At 40.2% G+C, this 21,780-nt stretch overlaps 1 protein-coding gene across 3 annotated transcripts in view; it reads right to left on the bottom strand.

The window, feature by feature from the left end:
• LOC143961241 (complement C3-like) overlaps positions 1-21,780 on the bottom strand; it is a 649,911-nt gene that overhangs the window by 601,029 nt on the left and 27,102 nt on the right. For all 3 annotated transcript variants that reach the window (XM_077470478.1, XM_077470476.1, XM_077470477.1), the window contains 3 exons: positions 20,461-20,662; positions 13,087-13,252; positions 6,682-6,752 (listed from right to left, as the gene is read on the bottom strand). In XM_077470478.1, the coding sequence (XP_077326604.1) occupies positions 6,682-6,752; positions 13,087-13,252; positions 20,461-20,662 (439 nt within the window). The remainder of the gene's footprint in view (positions 1-6,681; positions 6,753-13,086; positions 13,253-20,460; positions 20,663-21,780) is intronic.

A 21,780-nucleotide genomic window follows, 5' to 3' on the forward strand; every position in this document is an offset into this window, starting at 1 on the left:
AGTTAACTCTCTCTCTTCTGGTCTGGGATTCTATTTCCAATTTTAGCTCAGGAATCAATAACCAGCAAGGATGGGCCGAACGACCCTATGTTTGGTTTGCAACAGAACTTTTGAACATCACGAAAGTTCAGAACCAAATAACGAACCCTATTGAAGTCTATGGGACCTGAACTGTAAAAATCGAAAGTGCCCATTTTGATGGGTTAAATGCAAGTAATGGTTATAGGGGTCCGGGCACTGCCCTGGGGGACAAGTATTTAAGAAAAAAACGTTTGTAAAAATTTTAATTTTTAACCACTTAAGCCCCGGACCATTTGGCTGGTCAAAGACCAGAGCACTTTTTGAGATTCAGCACTGCATCGCTTTAACTGACAATTGCGCGGTCGTGCGATGTGGCTTCCAAACAAATTTTTTTTCCCACAATTAGAGCTTTCTTTTGGTGGTATTTGATCACCTTTGCGGTTTTTATTTTTTTCGCTATAAACAAAAAAATAGCGACATTTTTGAAAAAAAAAGCATTATTTTTTTACTTTTTTGCTTTAATAAATATCCCCAAAAAATCAATAAAAAATAAATGTTTTCCTCAGTTTAGGCAGATACGTATTCTTCTACATATTTTTGATTGGTTTGCGCAAAAGTTATAGCATTTACAAAATAGGGGATCGTTTTATGGCATTTTTATTAAATTTTTTTTATTAGTAATGGCGGCGATCAATGATTTTTATCATTACTGCAACATTATGGTGGACATATCGGACACTTTTGGAGTGATTTTGGGACCATTCACATTTATAGAGCGATCAGTGCAATTAAAAATGCATTGATTACTGTGTAAATGTGTCAGTGTCACTAGGCAGAATGGGGGAAATGCTTGTTTACATTAGCATTTCCCCGTTCTTCCTCTCCGTCGAGTCCCCGGGACCCGCAATCGGGCTCACGAAGTTCCCGGCATGTGCGTGCGCACCCACAACCCACCTCTTAAAACTTACAGATACGTGATTCTGCCTGACCCTTCAGCTCAAGTCCGGGCTAACGGTGTTTTATCAGAACCATTTATGATCAAGAATGGTATATACGTCAGGGGTGCCCCTTATCCCCACTTCTCTTCGCCCTGTCACTGAAACTCTTCTTACGTACCGTACGCGCCAATCCGTATATCACTGGGGTGGTTGTGGGAAATTCACAGCAGAAGATAGCCGTGTACACGGACGATATGCTATTCTCACTCACTAATCCAGCGATCTCTCTCCCAAACCTTTTACAAGAATTTAGGATATATGGCAGTCTCTCCAATATAAAAATTAATTTCAACAAATCGGAGGCGATGGGTATAGACTATTGGAGAGCTCTCCAACTCTCGCACTTTCTCAGGTCAATAGCCCCACCAGAATTTTAATCAAACTCTGACCACATATGAAAGCTACTGCCCCATGCTCTCTCAGCTGCTTATCAACTGTTAATCTCACCATCAGATGGCCACCGAATGCACTTCCTAGACGCGTGGGAGAGGGATCTGCAATGCAAGCTGACGAAACGGCAAGAACAAAACATCCCCCATTTTACATATAGATCATCAATTTGCACAACAACGCAGGAGACCAATTACAAACTAGCTACCAGATGGTATAATACTCCTGTGAACTTACAAAAAATGTACCCATCCTCTTCAGATCGTTGTTGGAGATGTCAGGGTGATCGAGGAACGCTCCTCCATGTCTTCTGGAGTTGCCCCATTTTGGAGCAATTCTTGAGAACCATACAACATATGATACAAAAGTTCACTGAATGACCCATCCCAGCTAACCCAGCTTTTTTCCTCCTCCATGCTACTGATATGTCATGTAAGACCTATAAAAAATCTCTGATCCCTCAGTTGCTGGATGCCCCAAAGGCTTGTATTCCACTACGTTGGAAGTCTTCACATCCCCCGACTATAGGCATGTGGCTCCAAAGAGTTGAGGAGATCAAAAAAATGGAAATCCTGGTGCGTACGGCCCATCACCAAAACAAACAATTTACCCGAACATGGTCCCTATGGAATATGTTCATTGTCTCAGATGAAGGAAGAGCTTTATTGGAGAGTGGTATTACAGTCTAGGACTGCTCCTCATCGGACAGACGGGGGGTCCGAGGATTAGGATATTGCCTGCTTCCATGGGGACCCCCCTCCGACCTTCCCCACCACCTTTTCTCCCTCTCCCCCTAACCCCCCTTCCCATTTGACCCTGAATCTTTGCTCTTTCTATTTTCTCCCCCCTATCTGGTTTCTTACTGTCCTTTCCTTCTGGGGCACTTGGAGACTCAAGAGGTGTCTCTGGGCGCCCATACAGTTCTACTATAATAAAATTAGAAAACAGGGGCAGAACTCATAGAACCATCCTGGAATTTAGAGACCAAATTTGGTAGAGGGATGCAGATGGCCTCTGTTGGAAAAATGTTTGCCCACACCTGTAGACTCTCTACAGTCAGGAGAGCCTGAGGGATGTAGATGGATACAAATGAAGCTTGGGGACATTTTGCTCCCCTCCCTCTTTTGCATGTATTCTCCAGTTAGGTTATGTGATATATTTCAGTGTACGCAGTGTCACCATACCCTCTATATTTACTGTACCTGGATGCTGTATTCTGCGTGTCTCTGCCTTGTATATAAATAAAAGATTTGAAAAAAAATCAGTAATACTCTTACCCCGATGGGTGTTTATTTTGCAGGCCCGGCACTTCCCACACAAATAATACCCCTTCAGATCACCAAAAATAGTGGGTCTATTGGGCGGGTCAGGGACATTTTGTGCTATTGTGTTCCTTAGATTAGGGGCACCTCTAAACGTGCACTAACGCATTGAAATATACAGCGTTAACCTTTCAGTAACATAATTATACTACATTAAATGCCCATTAATGCACTGAAATATACGGCATTAAACTTGCAGTAACGCACTGAACTATACTGCATTAAATGGAAGGTAACACACTGAAATATAAGACATTAAACTTTCAGTAATGCATTGAAATAAACTGCGTTAAACGGCACATAATGCACTGAAATATACAGCGTTAAACTTGCAGTAAAGCAATGAAACATACTATGTTAAACGTGCACTAATGCACTGAAATATACAATGTTAAACTTGTAATAAAACACTGAAATATAATTGCGTTAAATGGCAGGTAACACACTGAAATATATAGTGTTAAACTTGCAGTAACACACTGAAATATACAGTGTTAAACTTGCAGTAACACATTGAAATATACGGTGTTAAACTTGCAGTAGCGCACTGAACTATATTGCGTTAAATGGAAGGTAACACACTGAAATATAATGCGCTAGACATGCGCTATCAGACAGAATATACTGGGTTAAACGGCATGTAACGCACTGAAATATATAGTGTTATACTTGCTGCAATGCACTGAACTATACTGCATTAAACGGAAGGTAACACACTGAAATATAAGACATTAAACAGGAAGTAAACCCTGATGGGTTTTACTTCATCTTTGTTTCTCTGCAAAGGTAAAGCATAATGAGCTACTGTGCATTGCATAGTAGCCCATTATGTGTCACTTACCTGAAACTGAAGCCTGCTATGTCCCCGATTTCCTTGCCTCCACAAAGCATCCATGTTTCACCATCTTCCTTCCAGGTATCACAGCTCTGGCACTGAGATTGTCCGAAACTGCGGTGACGTCATTCCCAAGCATGCACGCAGGAGTCACCAGTTACAGAACGATCGCCTTTTTAAATTGTAAGATCGCCATTTCTAAAGGTTTTTACAGTGCGCCATTGTCGTAGACATCAGTGACCATGTCTTTTGCAAATATTTCCTAAACCATTGAGGTTTAGGAGATATTTCGAGCACCTACAAGTAAGTGGTAAGCCTTAATCTAGGCTTATCTGTAGGTAAAAGGGTTTACAATCACTTTAAACTTGCAGTAACGCACTGAAATATACTACGTTAAACATGCAGTAAGGCACTAAAATATACGGCATTAAACTTGCATTAACACATGTGTTAAATGGCACGTAATGCACTGAAATATACAGCGTTAAACTTGCAGTAATGCAATGAAATATTCGGCATTAAACTTGCAGTAAGGCACAGAAATGCTGCGTTAAACGGCAAATAACACACTAAAATATATGGCGTAAACTTGCAGTAACGCGCTTAAATATACGGCATTAAACTTGCAGTAATACACTGAACTGTACTATGTTAAACTGAAGGTAATACACTGAAATAAATGGTGTTAAACTTGCAGTAAGGCACTGAAATATACAGCGTTACACTTGCAGTAACGTACTGAACTGTACTGCATTAAACTGAGGGTAACACACTGAAATATACTGCGTTAAATGGCACATAACACATGGAAATCTACAGCGTTAAACTTGCAGCAATGCACTGAAATATACAACGTTAAACGTGCAGTAACACACTGAAATATATGGCATTAAACTTGCAGTAACACAATAAAATATACTATGTTAATGCACTGAAATATATGGCATTAAACTTGTATTAATGCACTGAAATATACAGCATTAATCTGGCAGTAACGCACTAAAATATATGGTGTTAAACTTGCAGTAATGTACTGAAGTGTACTGCATTAAATGGAAGGTAACACACTGAAATATACTGCGCTAAATGGCACATAACACACTGAAATATATGGCGTTAAGCTAGCAGTAATGTACTAAAATATATGGCAGTAAGCTTGCAATAATGAACTAAAATATACGGCATTAAACTGAAGGTAACGCACTGAAATAAACTGTGTTCATGTAACACACTGAATTATACATCGTTAAACTTGCGGTACCGTAATTAAATATACTATGTTAAAGGCACACTAACGCACTGAAATATACGGTGTTAAACTTGCATTAATGCACTGAAATAAACTGCATTAAACGCGCACTAAGGCACTGAAAAATATGCCATTAAACTTGCAGTAACGCACTGAAATATACGGTGTTAAATTTGCATTAGTGCACTGAACTGTATATTAAACTTGTAGTAACACACTGAAATATGCTGAGTTAAAATGCACTAACGCACAGAAATATACTGCGTGAAATTGCATGTAATGCACGTAAATATACAGCGTTAAATTTGCAGTAAAGCGCTGAAATAAACTGTGTTAAACGGCTCATAATGCACTGAAATATATGCCGTTAAACTTGCAGTAACGCAATGAAATATACTGTATTAAACGGTCACTACACTCACACTGATTGAACTGTCCCTAGATTCACACTAATGTAAAGATGAATGGTGGTCACTACACTCACACTGATTGAACTGTCCCTAGATTCACACTAATGTAAAGGTGAATGGTGGTCACTACACTCACACTGACTGAACTGTCCCTAGATTCATACTAATGTAAAGATGAATGATGGTCACACTGCACTCACACTGTCTGAACTATCCCTAGAATCACACTAAACTGATATTCTACGCTGACAATAGAATCACAATAGCACACTATAGCACATTAACTATCTTGTAGCACTGAACAGAGCCCTGTTCTATCTCTCTCCATGCCGATACCACACTAAAAATGACCACTATTGAAAGAATACTTTTATAGTGTGGGGCGGGACTAGAAGCAATGAGCCATGATTGGACAGAGTCAACCTGACAGCTTCCAATAATGGCTCTGACAGTGCTCTGTGCCCTAATTGGGTGAAGCTTTCATTGCTTAAGCCATTCAGGGCTTTCAATGCACTGTGCGGTGGAGCAGTGCATTGTGGTCATTCGGTGGGCCGAACAAATGGTTAAACTCCCCGATAATTTGGTTGTTCGGTGAACGAACAAACAGTCAACGTTCGTCCCAAACTCATGCTCAGGCCGAAGCATTCACCCATCCCTAATAACCAGCATATACGAGCTAGGTTAGGCATCCAACAGCCACTTGTGGTATTAGAGGTCTGATTGCATGACAGATTAGACACTACTTAAGTGCAGAGTAGATAGGCTGGTTCTGAGTTTTAGTGCTACTTCACGGCTTCTGCTAGGCTGGTTGGACAATGACTGGAGGGCTACCTTATCATCACAGATCTTGGCGTCAGGTCTCCAACACCAGGACGAATGTTGTATTGTGATCATCCTCAGGGGCCCTGCAACTGAATTTTGCTGCAACATTCATTTCTATAAATAACCACAGTATATATTCCTGGGTTTGTGTGCACAATTCCACCAGGACTCTTGTTGGACCCATTGCTGATAGAACCTGTTTGTACATTGGATGTATGTACCATTATTTATCTTTTCTTTTACAAGCAGACAGCTTAGATTGACTTGCTGCAAAAGCCCTGCATAGCATCCACGTTCTGCTGATCGTGGGTGCAATGCTTTGTAGGCTCATAATAAAAAAAAGAATAAATGTACATTTATCTGCAAAAGATGTGCATTTATTTATTTTTTTACAAAGGTGAATTTATTCTGTAAGTTTCAGTCTAGTATCTAGGTATTGACCCAGGATTAGAAACATAAGCTTTATTTGTAAAAAGGAAATTTAAACCCTACCCACACACTGTGTTATTCTACACACATTACATCGGAGGGTTTTATATGAAAGATTGCTATGATTTGAAATCTTGTGTATCTTTAGACGTTAATCTTATATATATATGTTTAAAAGCTATAATTGAGCAGCAACAAGTCTTACCAGGAACTCAACTACCACTTGTGTGTTCACAGGATCTAGACTCCTTGACATGGTGAATATCCGATACAAAACTGAATGCAAAGAGAAAAACATGTTTAAAAATCACATATCAGAATAGGTTTTTGTTTCAAAGAATTTAATTGAGGTTTTAAGAAATACAATCTTAAATGCAAGATACAGAAACAGTGAAATTTGCATCATCAAATACCGGCAAACTGGACATTGTTTAATCCGTTACAGATAATACACGAGAATCAAATATTTTGATCAACTAAAACAAACAGGATCATTTCAGTAAGTGTGTCAGCAAACAGATAACGTGTTTTACGTTAAGCAGTATTAATTTGGGAGCAACCAAAACAATGTAGAAATTATATATAGTAATAGAAAATATATAGTGGCTCGTTCAAATCAGACTATATCCCAACATTGGGGAGGAGGAGGGTGGAGTGGGGGAAGGCGAAAGGTAGGAGATATGCCGGGGGAGTCCAATAGATAGGGCCTGGTGGGTAGAGTGCATAGTCCCTTGGGTTGGGGGGCATTGTGCCGGTGTTCTAAGGGTGAACGTGGTAAAGCAGGCCTGAATAAGAAAGATAGCAAAAAGAAAGATACTGAGCTTGGAAAAGGGAGTTAGGGGAAATCCCATCCTTCTTTCCCTCAGTTTTTACACCCCCCTTCCCTCTTTCCTTGTTCCCACGGGTCAGGCTCTCATAGGCCATTACTATTGTGATTGTTTAGTGTCCTGGACAATTCTGTCAATTCTGCCAAGTTCAGCCAACAGGCCCAGGTTTTTCCAGAATTCGGCAGGATTCTCACTAGTCTGATGAACTAGGTCCTCCTCTTCAGCAGTTTTCTGAAACTGAAGCCATTCTGTTGTAGGGGTGGTGTCTATAATAGGTTTTTAATTCATCACTTTTCTTTTATTCTCATCAGTGATATCTGCATCACTTTTAGTTAGAGCCAAGCTGAAATATAGTTGAACTCCAGGTATGGTTTTTGTATTGCAAAGCTACTTTGGTCCAGCTTGGACCAGTATAAATATATTTAATAAGACTGTCAAAACCTCAGCGCTCACTCTGTTCAAGATGGTAATTGTGGCGATGCTGCACTCCTTGAGCTGGGAGACTCCAAAACACTATCAACAGAAAAAAGAAGGGCACAAACACCTAGTGCATTACCTAAGACACTCACAAACATAAAAGGATAAAACGCATGTCATATACAGCTCCAGTATCGAGGATGACACATCTCTACGGTTAGAAAGTTGATATGTTTCAGGAGGCAGGCTCCCTTCCTCAGAGCTAGTCCTACATGTTGAGAGCACAATTTTTATATGCTATTAATAAGCCTAGATCCCTACTCTCCACTGTCTGCACTGGGAGTTTCTGTTCATAAGTATATTTCATACCCGCAGGACTGCTGCAGAAGCTACTACAGTGATTGCTTCTGTATTCTGTACCTACAGTCTGCTCTGCTCCATAGTAAACACATGGAGTCACTCTGTCAAGAAGGCTCTGTCAGAAAACAGAACAGTCCCTGTTCTCCAAATGCCTGGAAGAAAAGGAGCATTAGTTTGTGGTAACGCGTGTTCATGCTAATTCCTATGCGCATGCACGGGTGAACCATTGTGCACCGCAATGCAAACGCATATGCACATGCACGAAGAAAGGTGTGTGGCACAGCCCCGTGGCAGATAAGGGCACAAAATGAGCTATTTAATCTGGATCAGCTGTCTCATTTACAGTGCTCTGTGATTGTCCTGTTCCCTGTTACCTGCATCTGCTCTTGAAATACTGACCTGGCTTGTTCTTGACTGTTCCTGTTAGCTACCTGTATCAACCCCGGCTTGTTCTTTGACCATTCTCCTGCCTCCGCACGTGTACTTGATCTGATCGTTCTGTGTATGACCCAGCTTGTCTGACTTTGCTCATGTTCCAGCCTATTCTGAGCTACCAAGTTGCTAGCACCAGTCCATCTGCCACTGGGACCTGCTCTACGGTTAAAGTACCAGCCTGTTCCTGCCCTCAAAATAACTGCTGCCATCTAGCCTACTACTCCAGCAGCAGCCCAGCAGCAAGCATGTCTACCTTCCCTCGTGCGACTATGCACTCCTGTGCCACCTCTATACTCTACCAGGGGCCCCGAGTCAGAGGTGTTAGAGAGGCCTTCCTTTGTATACACCAGGCTCTACCCACCAGGTACGTGACATGCTTGTTTGGCATGGACACCATTCACAGAATGCCTTGCATTTCTCTCACTGAATGCAAGGTGTTCTCCGACTGGGTGAGGTGGGACAGTAATGCCACAATCTCCACCTTGTCCAATTAGAAAACACTTTGCATATATGGGGTAAAATGCAAAACATTATGTTAATGGGACCTGTGCCAAGAGAGCATTTGTCAGTGGCTACTATCCAGCAAGGTAGTCATTTGGCATGGTACCTGGAAGATTGTGGCAGTCACTGTAGTAGCAGCAACTCTTTTCCACAGTGGCCCCACAGGTATGGCATATGCATACATACATTGGTCCTAGAGCCAGTGATTGATGGCAGGGGCTTGCTGATCAGCTGTGTACAACCACGTCCCAGAGCTCAGTGTTGACAATCAACACAGAACTCTGTACAGAGAGAACGTTCTCTCTGTTTCTCACCCTGGCTTTAAACTTAGAGATCTATTAGTGAAATCTGCACACTTTATACACATTACACATAGTTAGGCTCACATTTAACCACATGTTCACACTAGATGTTAATCTCTTCTCAGCTACTGTCATTAGTATAGTGACAGTGTATAGCATTAATGCTGATCGCTGTATGTCACTGTTGATGTCAGTGGCAATTAGTAAGTTCCCCCCAGCGTCAGTTAGTGTCAGATTTCCCACCGCACTATCACAGTTCCATTATAAGTTGCTGATTACTGCCATTAATCGTATAAAAAAATCCCTTAATATACGCTTTATTGGGATTTTTTTTTTTTCAATCAGACATGCAGTGCAGCAGAATACATTTTGGTCAGCATTTTTTAAGAATATTTTTTTTTTATTATTGGAAAAGTTTTAAAGCAGAAAGTAAAAAATATATATATTTTTTTTAAAAAATGTTGGTCTTTTTTGTTTATATCGCAAAAAAATAAACAACCCACTTATGATCAAATACCACCAAAAGAAAGCTCTATTTTTGTGAGAAAAAAAAAAAGTTTTGTTTGGGTACAGAGTTGTATGACCACGCAATTACCAGTTAAAGTAACGCAGTGCTGAATAGAAAAAAATAGTCTCGTCATGAAAGGGGTCAAATCATCTGGAGCTGAAGTGGTTAAAAGAAGGTGATCAGAAAATCATAGCCTATTTCTCTATAATTCTGATTTCATTGGAAAAAAAAAGAATTGAATCATATTTTAAAGAGTTACTAGGTGTTTTCTTTGCAGTCAAAGTAACAGAAAGCATTGTGAATACTAATATCACATTACAGGCTCCATGATTCATTGCTAAAATGTCTCCTAGAGGAAAACGGCTTATGAAAAATATGTGAAAGGCATCCACAATGGTTCAAAAATTTTGTCAGCTTAACCAATACCGATAGATCTAACAACAAAACATTTGCAGCAACATGCACAAACTGATGTACAAATGCATCTGAAAAATCTTTAACTCACGTTTTTTGAACAAATGCAGAGTTTTACTGTGACAGGTTGGCTCCCCTAGGCAAAGCAACGTTACCTTAGGTCACTTTGCCTGTTGGCCACAAGGGGGTGCACGCATGCCCACATCTCGCCACCAGAGACGTGTGTGCCCGGCAGGAGCAATGACTGCCAGGCACCCACGATCCCCCACGATCGCTCATGACAGAGCAAGAACCGGATCTGTGTGTGTAAGCACACAGATCCTGATTCTCTCAGGGGAGAGGAGACAGATCATGTGTTCATATGAAGTATGAACACCAACCTGTCATGTCTCCTAGTCAGTCCCCCCCCACAGTGTTAACCCTCCTACTCAGTCCTATTCCCCACTAGTGTTAACCCCGTCACTGCTAGTGACATTTATACAGTAATCAGTGCATTTTTATAGCACTGATCGCTGTATGATTGTCACTGGTCCCAAAAATGTGTCAAAAGTGTTTGATATGTCCGTCGCAATATAGCAGTCCTGATAAAAATTGCTCATACCTGCCATCACTAGTAAAAAAAAAGAATAATAATAAAAATGTTATAAATGTATCCCTTATTTTGCGCAAACCAATCCATATACGCTTATTGCAATTTTTGTTTACCAAAAATATGTAGAAGAATAAACTGAGGAAAATTTTTTTTTTTTTTTTTTTTTTTAATTGGGATATTTATTATAGCAAAAAAAAGTAAAAGATATGGGGGTTGATTTACTAAAGGCAAATCCACTCTTCACTACAAGTGCACTGTAATGCAAAGTGGATTTGCCTTTAAGTAAATCAACCCCCATATCTCTTACTTTTTGCTATAATAAATATCCCAATTAAAAAAAAAAAAAAATAATGTTTTCCTAAGTTTAGGCCGATATGTATTCTTCTACATATTTTTGGTAAAAAAATTTTGCAATAAGCGTATATATGGATTGCTTTGTGCAAAAGTTAAAGCGTCTACAAAATAGGTGATAGATTTATGGCATTTTTATTATTATTATTATTTTTTACTAGTAATGGTGGTGATCAGCGATTTTTATTGGGACTGAGATATTGCAGCAGACAGATCGAACACTTTTGACCCATTTTTGGACCAGTGACAATTATACAGCGTTCAGTGCTATAAACATGCACTAATTACTGTATAAATGTCACTGGCAGTGAAGATGTCAACACTAGGGGGGGATGGAATTGACTGCAGTCGCTTTAGATCTGAGGGGAATATCTGAAATGAGGGGAAGCTCTGCTGATTTTATCATCCAATCATGTACAAGCAAAAATGCTGTTTTTTTATTTTCCTTGCATGTCCCCCTCAGATCTACAGCAACTGCACTTCCAAGTACACTTGCAGTTCTTGTAGTGCAAAGTGGATTTGCCTTTAGTAAATCAACCCCATTGTGTTTTTTTCAACATTGTCACTCTTCTTTTGTTTATAGCGCAAAAAATAAAAACTACAGAGGTGATCAAATACCACCAAAAGAAAGCTCTATTTGTGTGAAAAAAGGACGTAAATGTTGTTTGGGTACAGCATTGCATGACTGCGCAATTGTCAGTTATAGCGACGCAGTGCCGAATCGTGCCGAATGGTCATCGAACATCCAAAGTTTCCGGGGCTGAAGTGGTTGAGGAAGTAAGGATTATGTTGTCTATGTTCTTGACTTAGTGAGAATGGAGCTGGAAGGGAGAAAGAAAAACGGTGGGAAGGGAGTTGAGGGGGGGGGGGGGCAGGAGAAGTGGGGTAATGGATGAGAAGGAAGTGAGTGGTTAAGTTTGGTTAGGTTGGGAGAGGGCTGTTCCCCAAGCTGACAGTAAGTGCAAATATAGTGGGAGACTAGGGGATTAGGAGGGTATAGTTTATCTAAATAGGCTGATTAGCTGTAAGTATGGCTATATCACTGTGAGTAGTGATAATAGTGTGTTTACGGAGTGCATACTGCCTAGGTGGGAGGTGTAAACGACTCTAGAAGTCTGATCTAAACTTAAACCTGTTCCCACTAACATTCAAAGTCATATATTAACTAATTTGTAGAGGAAAGATGCATACACTTAGCTATTTCCAGTCTGGTCACATGATATTCCCAGCGGCAGGCTTTAGGGGGCTTCTACTTTAAGCAAAAAACTTTGAGTGGTGGACTGAAACATTCACATATTAACTGAGTTAGGGAAAATGAAAGGATTGGTTTTATAACAACTTCAACTGTGTTCAGAAGAAAGTATCTTAAAAATATTACGTATATGAATTCTCATGTGTTGGTAATGTTTCTAAGCCACCACCTTCAGGAGCAATAAGAAGAGGAGGGACAGCAGCCAGAAAGAGAAGCGGGATGTCAAATTAGGAGGGCATGGAGCTGAGGCTCACCTCCAAACCACAGCCAATCAGGCTTTAACGTGTATCAAATTATGTATTCTCATATGTTGGATGTGTGAAATAGATCCTGCAAAGTGAGGGGACGGAGATGGCAGAAGGCGGGGGGTAAGGTTGTAGAACACATATATGTGGATTTCACTTCTGCCAGTCCCCAGACCCCCCACCCCTGGGGATCTGCGTGTCTAGGGGGTCTGTGGTATTAATGAAGGAGGCTTCCCCTAATTCATCCACACCAAGGTGTTAGTTAGGGGTTAGTCCTCCTGTGAAGCAGAAACTTAAAACTCAACATTAATAAGCAATTCAATAAATAACTACCCCTCAAAAGCTGAACTGGTCAAAGGATAAGTATCTTTTAACACAACTTGCCCTGGAGCTTTAGTCTTTTTACCTTGTGATCCTGGAGTGTAGATGGGTTTGTCAGTCTGCACAAATATATATCCAGTTTGAAATGATGCCAAAACAACTTTCTCCAGATCGCAATTGCTGAACTTCGCAGTGACAGACACAAACTGTTTTTTATTTGGATCTATTCGGATGAATTTAGTTGAAGGAATCTACAGGAAATTTAAATACAATTTATAAAAAAATGTCCTTAGAATATATTGTCCTAGGCTTAGTTTTAATTTTAGGAGATCTCAAATCGGGTTAAGGTGTTGGCAAAATAAAATAAAAAACACATCTCTGCAATACATTCACAATTTCTTATAGTTTCCTTTCTTGTAACTCTTTTGCTGCCAGGTCTTGTGCTCTTCTTTTGACTTCAGGTTATCACTGGTCAGGCCATTTTTTGCAATTTTTCTAATTGTTTTATAATTTTTCACTTGCAGCTTTTATAGTTTGTAAAAAAAAAATCTTATTGGCTTACAGAATTACATCCATTTGCAAATGTCCTACTAAATTACAAGAAAAGGCTGCATTGAGTTAATAAATAACAAATATTTGCAAATTTAAAGGTGTGCCTTTTTTACCAAATGGTGAAAACAGAGCTATGCAAAACTGCAAATAAGCAAAGCAGGCTAAAAATCTACAGGTTGGCTTCACACCAATGCTTGGTTGTAACATTGACTCCCCAGTACCTAGTGTGTGCTGTTTTGGTGTGTTGTGCAATAAAATGTTGCAGTGCATAGCAATGAATGAACATAATTTTCAAAAAGTAAAAAAAGAAAACAATTAATCACTGTGATGCATTGCAACAATGTACTGCAGTTCATGTGCATAACGTACAACAGAGTGTACCATAGGCACCTTTCAGATGGGGCAGACTCCACTAACTGGATGTGCCTGCTCAGTGGGGGATCTCTACAGGTCCCCACTAAGCAGGCAGATGCCAGGTCCATGTCTGCTGTTCTCTATGGGGCAGGCAGATGGAAACCGTTTATAACAGAATGGATCCCCATCCATCTGTTTTTGGCGGCCCTGTTTGGATGCAGATTGAGTTTGCCTGTCAGTTTTTCAGGCGGGCCTAATCAGACCATCCATAGCTCTCTATGGAGCAGTGGATGTCAGTGAACATGTGACCACTGACACCTTCTGGTATCTAATCCAGGCTGCCAAAAACAGATGGATGGGGATGTGAAAAAGGCCTTAAGTGCACCATAACACATGACTGCTGGTGTGAACAGGCCCTTAACAGGAGCACAAAGCTGTGCAAAGTAACCATTCTTCTTCTAATTTCAGCTTGTTCAATTAAGCTTTGACAATAAAAACCCAGAAGCTGATTGGTTACTATGGACAGGTGCACCAGATTATGTGTGCTCCAGTTTTAGTGAATCTCCCCCTTAGTATGTTTGTGTATAGGCATGCATAACATGCATTACCACAGTGTGAGTAATGCATATGTGTTATTTATGTATGTGTAATGCATGTGTGGGGAATGTAATCAAGTAATTTTTTTGTGAACATTTTATTCTACTTTTAAAGTGTGGGTTCACTTTTCCAGAAATTCAAAAAATAAAAAGGTGAACTAACACTGTACACCCTCCCCACTCCCTTGGTCCCCACTGTACTTACCTCTGTGGGTGATGAGCTGTCATGCAGCCAGTGTAGATGTTGTAGGCAGGTGCAACCTTGCCTCCATTCAGTAAGTGGCACTGTGCCACTATACCAATGGAGTGGGATCTTCTAAAGGAAGATTGTTCCTTAAGAGCTCCCTAGTTGTCATAGAAGTTGCCGCTGTCTGATTGGACACTGCAGTTTTTGATGACCCCTGTCAGCCATCTTGGTGGTACTCTATAAATTGGGGTGCCGAGTCACCATTTGGGTGTGGAGTGAGTGGAGTGAGTGGTTAAGTGAGGGACAGAGGCCCTGTCTTGTTAGGGAGAGTAACAATGCAAGGAGAGGTTCCTGGTTCAGTAGGGACACCACTTTTTCTCCACAGACATTCTGTTATCCAGAGCAGCAATTCCTGCTACTTTAAACTCCAGTTTACCAGACTTCGAGCAAAACCTTTCCTCTGGTAACAGGATAAGCCTTGAACATTATCTCTCTTCAATACTGTACATTATTGAGTGACATACCACTGCTACATTGTGTCATTGCTGAGTAATATATTGCTGCAATACTGTGCCATTGCTGAGTAATATACTGCTACAATGCTGTGCCATTACTGAGTAATATACTGTTACAATACTGTGTCATTGCTGAGTAATATACTGCTGCAATATTGTGCCATTGCTGAGTATTGTGCTGCTGGAATACTTTTCTTTTGCTCAGTAATATACTGCTACAATACTGTGTCATTGCTGAGTGTTAAACTGCTGCAATATTGTGGCACTGCTGAGTAATGTGCTGCTGCAATACTGTGCCACCACTGAATAATGTGTTTCTGCAATACTGTGCCACTGCTGAGTAACATACTGCTGCAATACTGTGCCACTGCTGAGTAATGTGCTGCTGCAATACTGTGCCATTTCTGAGCAATGTGCTGCTGCAATCCTGTGCCACTGCCAAGTAATGTGCTGCTGCAATATTGTGCCACTGCTAAATAATGTGCTGCTTCAATACTGTGCCACTGCTGGGTAATGTGCTGCTGCAATACTATGCCATCCCTGAATAACATACAGCTTCAATACTGTGCCAATGCTGGGTAATGTGCTGCTGCAATATTGTGCCACTGCTGAGTAATGTGCTGCTGCAATGCTGTGCCACCGCTGAGTAATGTGCTGCTGCAACACTATGCCACTGCTGAGTAATGTGCTGCTGCAACACTGCCATGGCTGTGTAATGTGCTGTTGCAATATTGTGCCACTGCTGGGTAATAATGTGCTGCTGCAATACATTGCCACCAGGTAGGGAGGACACAATGTGCTTTTCTGATGCATAAGGTGCATATGGATGACAAGCTAAAATTTTATCAACAAATAGTGATGAGCAGAACACCCCCAGGTTTGCTTCAATACCAGAACTCTAGAACAGTGGAAAAGTTCGGACCAAAACTCAGAAAACAGCTTAAAGTGTATTAGACCCGAACTCGAAAAATCGAAATTCCCCATGTTTTAAGGCTTATATCTAAGTTATTGGCCATAAAAAGGGTATGGGAGCCTGGTACTGCCTTGGGGGACATCGTTTTTAAATGAACAGTGATTTTAATGATGCTTAAAATGAAGCAATAAAAATGAAAAATGCCTTTAAATATAGTGCATGGGGGTCCTCTTAGTCTGCCTATAAAGTGGCACATCTGTACTGTTTATAGAACCTGCTGCAGCAAAACTTACATGAATGAAGAAAAACAAATAACATTTAAATAGATTTTCCCTGAAATCTTTTTTTTATTTTGTAAACAATGGCTTGGGGAGCCCGTCTGTATGATGGGGCCACAATTCAGTGCACTGGGAACAAAATTCATGATTTTTTTAGATAAAGTCTGGTGTCTCTTTTTCAGACTTTGGATAGAAGTAACAGGTGCGGATAAATTGGGCCTTGGGTATTGGTGGTGCCTTCTCACCATAACCTTTCACAGTTATCCTTGGCAAACACAGGATTGGATTCTGCTCTTAAAAAATATGTCACAAAGCTGAGCTGTGGGAATTGGGCAGGGAGATAAGAGCTCTACAATCGCATGGTATAGGGTGGCTGCTCCTTACTGTTTCATGAGGGCTGCCTCTGGAGGACATCCTGCCTCATTGGGGTTGTGCCTCCCCCTCACTTTCCTCTTCTGCTCTATCAGGCACCCAAGTAAAGTCAGTGACCTCATCCTCATCACCCCCCTCCATCTTCATCACTGGAGCCAATTTGGCAATACGTTATGGATGGGGGAACATGACTGCCAATTTGTTGTTTATCAGTGTTCTCCCCTTTCTGTAGGCTCATGTTATTCCCTTCCTTAACCTCAGAACCAATGTAAGGATCAAGTATTGTCTGTGCATCAAAGAAGCTAGTGGCTGATGCTGTGTTCAAATAAATTGTGCAAAACTGACCTACAAGCAAAACATGCTGCACTTTAGCAGGCACAAGGGGGTGGCATTGATTCAAAATGGCATCCCCACACATTGTGAAAACAACATGTATTTTTGCGCCAGGTCTCACAGTGCTGCACGTAAAAAAAAAAAAAAAATAGAGCCACGGACTTCTTTTCCTGCGTTTCTTTGAGATGAATGGGTTGTCTACACTCAGAACACAGGAAGCAAAGAAGAGAATCTAGCCTGAGTGGAGAAACTTCACTATTCAGACATCGATCAGAGGCAGAGCTGAACCAACATTCAATGACTAGGGTTCAGGCCACAGTTTGGGTGTTTGGACAAATGCTCAAGCTTTTGCCCATTTGGCAGGGGATCGAGCTTCATATACAGAAGTGGTATTTATATATGACAGCTGATGCTGTCAGCGCCTAGAGGCGATTCAGTTCGCATTGTGCGCTATACAAGTATTTCATTCATTCATTCATTCATTCATTCATGCTTGCATCTGTCATGTCTCTAGGAACCACCAATGGCACATCATATTTTCATACAAGACACATAAACACTTACTTTTTGTAACTGATAACAGCTCAGGGAGCTGGCATTCAGCTAGTGATACTACCAGGATCAATCGTGTGCAGTGGGTCATCTTTTTTTTTTCTTTTGTGGAGTCAGCTAACATCATGATTGATGATGGATTTACAAGGGCCATTTTTGGCAATCTTTTGGTGTCTCTTTTTTTTTTTTTTTTTTTTTAATTGTTACAAAATGAGATAAGAAATAAAACATTAAAAAATTAACTATCACGTATACATAGGAATGTTAAGTATCAGAGTCATGGTATAATCGAATGTTGATCTTGGATCTGAGCCCAAAATTAACTAATAGAAGAATATTGCCAAAAAATATGGTATTGGGTACCTATAGCTTCATTGCATCTCCAACATTGCCTAGAAGCTTCTGTGTTACGAGAAGGTAAAATATCTGGGGTCCTACACCAAAAAAGAAGAATCTTGGACAAGGTCTCTCTCTGCACAACACATTGTGAAATTTTGGATGTGGACTCCCAAATTTTTCCCCAGTCTGCTAAGGATATAGGCTGCTGTCAACTATGAGACCATCTCTTCATGTAATTATGACTAGATTCAGTTAAGGAGATGGCTTCATGGAGAATTTTTTAGCTAGACTAAATTAATTGGGATTCATATGGACCTCTAGCACATAGAAATTCAAAAATCGGTAGGTTTATCTAGAGATAGGGAGGGGGATTTAGTAGAGAAGAAATGTCTGAATTGTAAGTAAGAGTAAAACAGTGTTTTAGGAATCTGATGCTTTGCTTGTAGATCTGCAAAGGACATAAATTTACATGTCGCTGGATTTACAAGTTGACGTAATTGAAAAATCCCTGCCTGAGTCTAAGATAACATACGGTCATAAGACAAATTATCAGGGATGTCTGGGTTAAAGAGCACATTTAAGAGCGGAGAGCATGGAGAGGAAACAAGTGAGAAGACAACACTATACTCAAGAAGTGGGTTTTGAATATAATGCTTGTAAAGCCTGAATAAAGGGGGCCGAGAACACAGTTCCAATTTTTTTTATAAATGAGTGAGGGGTGGGCAGCATCTAGGGGCCCCCTTATTATTAGCCCTTGTACACATGGTCGGACATTCCGACGGAAAATGTCAGATCGGACCGTGTTTTCGGAATGTCCGACGTGTGTACAAGGGCTAAAAGGAGGCTTCCAGATTCCAATAATCCCCCCCACTGACAAACCCCCACAGCCACCAGCTAGGGTTGCGAAGAAGAGGCACTTGCCGTCATCAACATGGGGGTAAAGTGCGTTTTTCATGGCAAGGTACCCCTATGTTGAGAGCATGTGTCCTGGTATGGTTCAGGAAGGGGCGGGGGATCACACGCTCATCCTATCCTTTCCTGGCCAGCCAGGCTACATGCTCAGATTAAGGGTCTGGTATGGATTTTTAGGGGGGTGTTGTAAGTTTTTTGTGTTCTTTATAAGTTCCCCTCTTAAATCTATACCAAACCTGAAGGGTCTGATATGGATTTTTAGGGGGACCTCATCAATATTATTTTTCTTCACCATTTCTCCCCTTAAATCTATACCATAAGCATAGGGTCTGGTATGTTGGTATTTTGGGGGACTCTACTTAAATTATTTGTTTTTTGTCATTCTGGCTGTAGGATATGCTGCAGCAAAAGTGGCATTTACAAAGAAAAAAAACATTATGCAGTTTAAATTGTCAATAATTGGGAATTCTAAGGATATCGGGGCAATTGCTGAGGCTGCTCCCTTGATATCCACACCCAAAAATTTTTGTTGAGGGGACTATTGCGGTACTAAATAAATAATTCATAGAAGACTGTTATAAAAAATTACAAATAATTTAATAAGGGCAAAAAAAATTAAATCCATCAAAACTTCGATATTGCTAAAATCATATACACCACAATTTAATAAACTACCGACGGCTAGCCCTGTAAGGTTTCTATTGAAGAGGGGTATAGAAACGTTTCCTTTACCGGTTTTGTGGCAATTCTTGACAATTATCAATCGGGATGATGGTACTGTTATATGTATTACGTATATTTTGTGTTTGAGGCTATACTCAGTCTATGGCTATATGCAGTTTAAATTGCCGCAAATGATACCTAATTGCTGTCTTCTTGAAAAAAGTCACCAATGACATGTTATTTGCGATTTTAAACACTTTTTTTTATTTGTAACTATCACTGTTGCTGCAGAGGGCACCCCCATGCTTGATGTTTAAAGGAAGTGGGCAATCCTATATAAAGGAACTGGCTGAAATGAATACAAAAAAAATTGTACATGTACCCAAAGGCATCCCCCATGCTATTTTTTTACATCTTTTCGCTCAGAAATTAGGCTTTAAAAATTTAACAGATTCAGGTCCCAATGACTTCAGTGGAGTTCAATTTCGGCATCCAAACATCTTTGAAGTTCACTGAGCAACACTCAAACTGAACCCAGGATAGTTCATCATTCCCATTAGTGACACATACATGGCATTATATTATTACCTTGTTTAGACCTGTGATCTGGGTGACTTTCTAGAGAAAGTGTCTGGATGATGGTAGTCTTCCAGCATCAACTTCCTTTATACTTTAGAATGTCATGAGAGTGAATGCCAAGAGCCACAAAAGAAGCTAATGCTGATCTAAAACCACAATTAGTTTTTTTAGAAACACTTGCACTTCCCTATGCCCACAAATAACTGTGGTGCTATGGCACACTTAGTATGATACACTGTTTTGCCTACAGAAGTCTTGCACCCCAGATCAAAGGTGTCCTGTCCTGTCTTGTACTTTGGGCATGCAATACTCACTGTCAATGTTACTGTTCCCATGAAACCATTATCTTTTCTCATTGGGACCGTTTCCTCAACTAAAAGGATGTTTTTTTGTGGAAAATTCCGGACTGTGATAGTTGCACTAATAGTCGATGTTTTTGAGGGATACTCATGGGCAGTTACTACAATTGTCTCCTCGTTGTCCAAATGCAGCACACTGGGTGTTATTAAGGAACACCTAGAAAATAAACCACACACAAAATGTGTTAGTAATGCACAGAGAATATAGCAGAATGCTTTGTTTAGAACCGTATTCAGTAGCTCTTACTTAATATTGCAGTGCAAAGAGCAATGACCCTCATCAATGAATCAGAAATCAAACCTTAACTAACTTTAACATTAGCTGAAATCCAATTGGACATCACCACTGCCATGCCCAGTGCTTTCCTAAATGATGACTTGAGTGTCCGAGGCATAATGAATTATAATAGTCTACTTGGATTCTCCCTTTCAATCATGCAGATTGTTCTTAAAAAATTGTGAGACAGGTTAGGCAATAATAACTGCCCATTAAAAGGCTAGGTGTAGCTTTTTCTATAAGTTATTTTTTTTATTATACTGAGGAATAAACAATACCTAGTGTTTACAGAACTCAATAGCACTATCTGAAATTTGCATAAAAGTAAATGATTCAGAGCAGTTACTCCTCTTATTTCTTGCAATTGCTAAATCTGCTTGATATCAGGGAAAGAACATCTTAAAGTAAACCGCATTTACAGCATGACCATTTTTTTGCAGTAAGGAGCACCACTGCTGTCCAACACTCACAAGTATGTCAGAGGTCTTAGTCCCCTTCTGCATGTTGTGGTTCAATTTGCAAGCCCCTTTGGAACACTGTAGTTGTATAGCAGCTAGCGTTAGGAACCAGAGCATCCAGCAAGAGTGAAGAATGGACTCACTACCCATTGGACAGGTACAGTAAGCATCCATATTCTTCTTTTACAGAAAGGCACTGCATAGATCACTTTAATGTATCAACAGGATCATACTTTAAAGTATCTGTAAATTTCAAATACAAATGCACACCACTGGCTCCCCATAATATGCTTAAAATACCATTCATTTTTTTAATAAATAAAATAAAAGTATAAAATACCAATTCAACTTGCCAGTTTTCTTAACTCCCTGCCTAAAGCCTCTCTACCTGCCAAGTAGGAGTGAGCTTTGCCTGTTATGGTGATCTGAGCAATGGATTTTTGCTCATTCGAGGGCAACAGAACATCATGTATAATAGTGGTATTTCTACCACTAATATATATAACAGTTTTCTGTCAATGGTTGTTAACCACTTCAGCT

This window comes from Lithobates pipiens, unplaced genomic scaffold, assembly GCF_037356315.1.
Source record: "Lithobates pipiens isolate NorthernLeopardFrog02 unplaced genomic scaffold, aLitPip1_a1.2 Scaffold_8, whole genome shotgun sequence".
Lineage (NCBI taxonomy): Eukaryota > Metazoa > Chordata > Amphibia > Anura > Ranidae > Lithobates > Lithobates pipiens.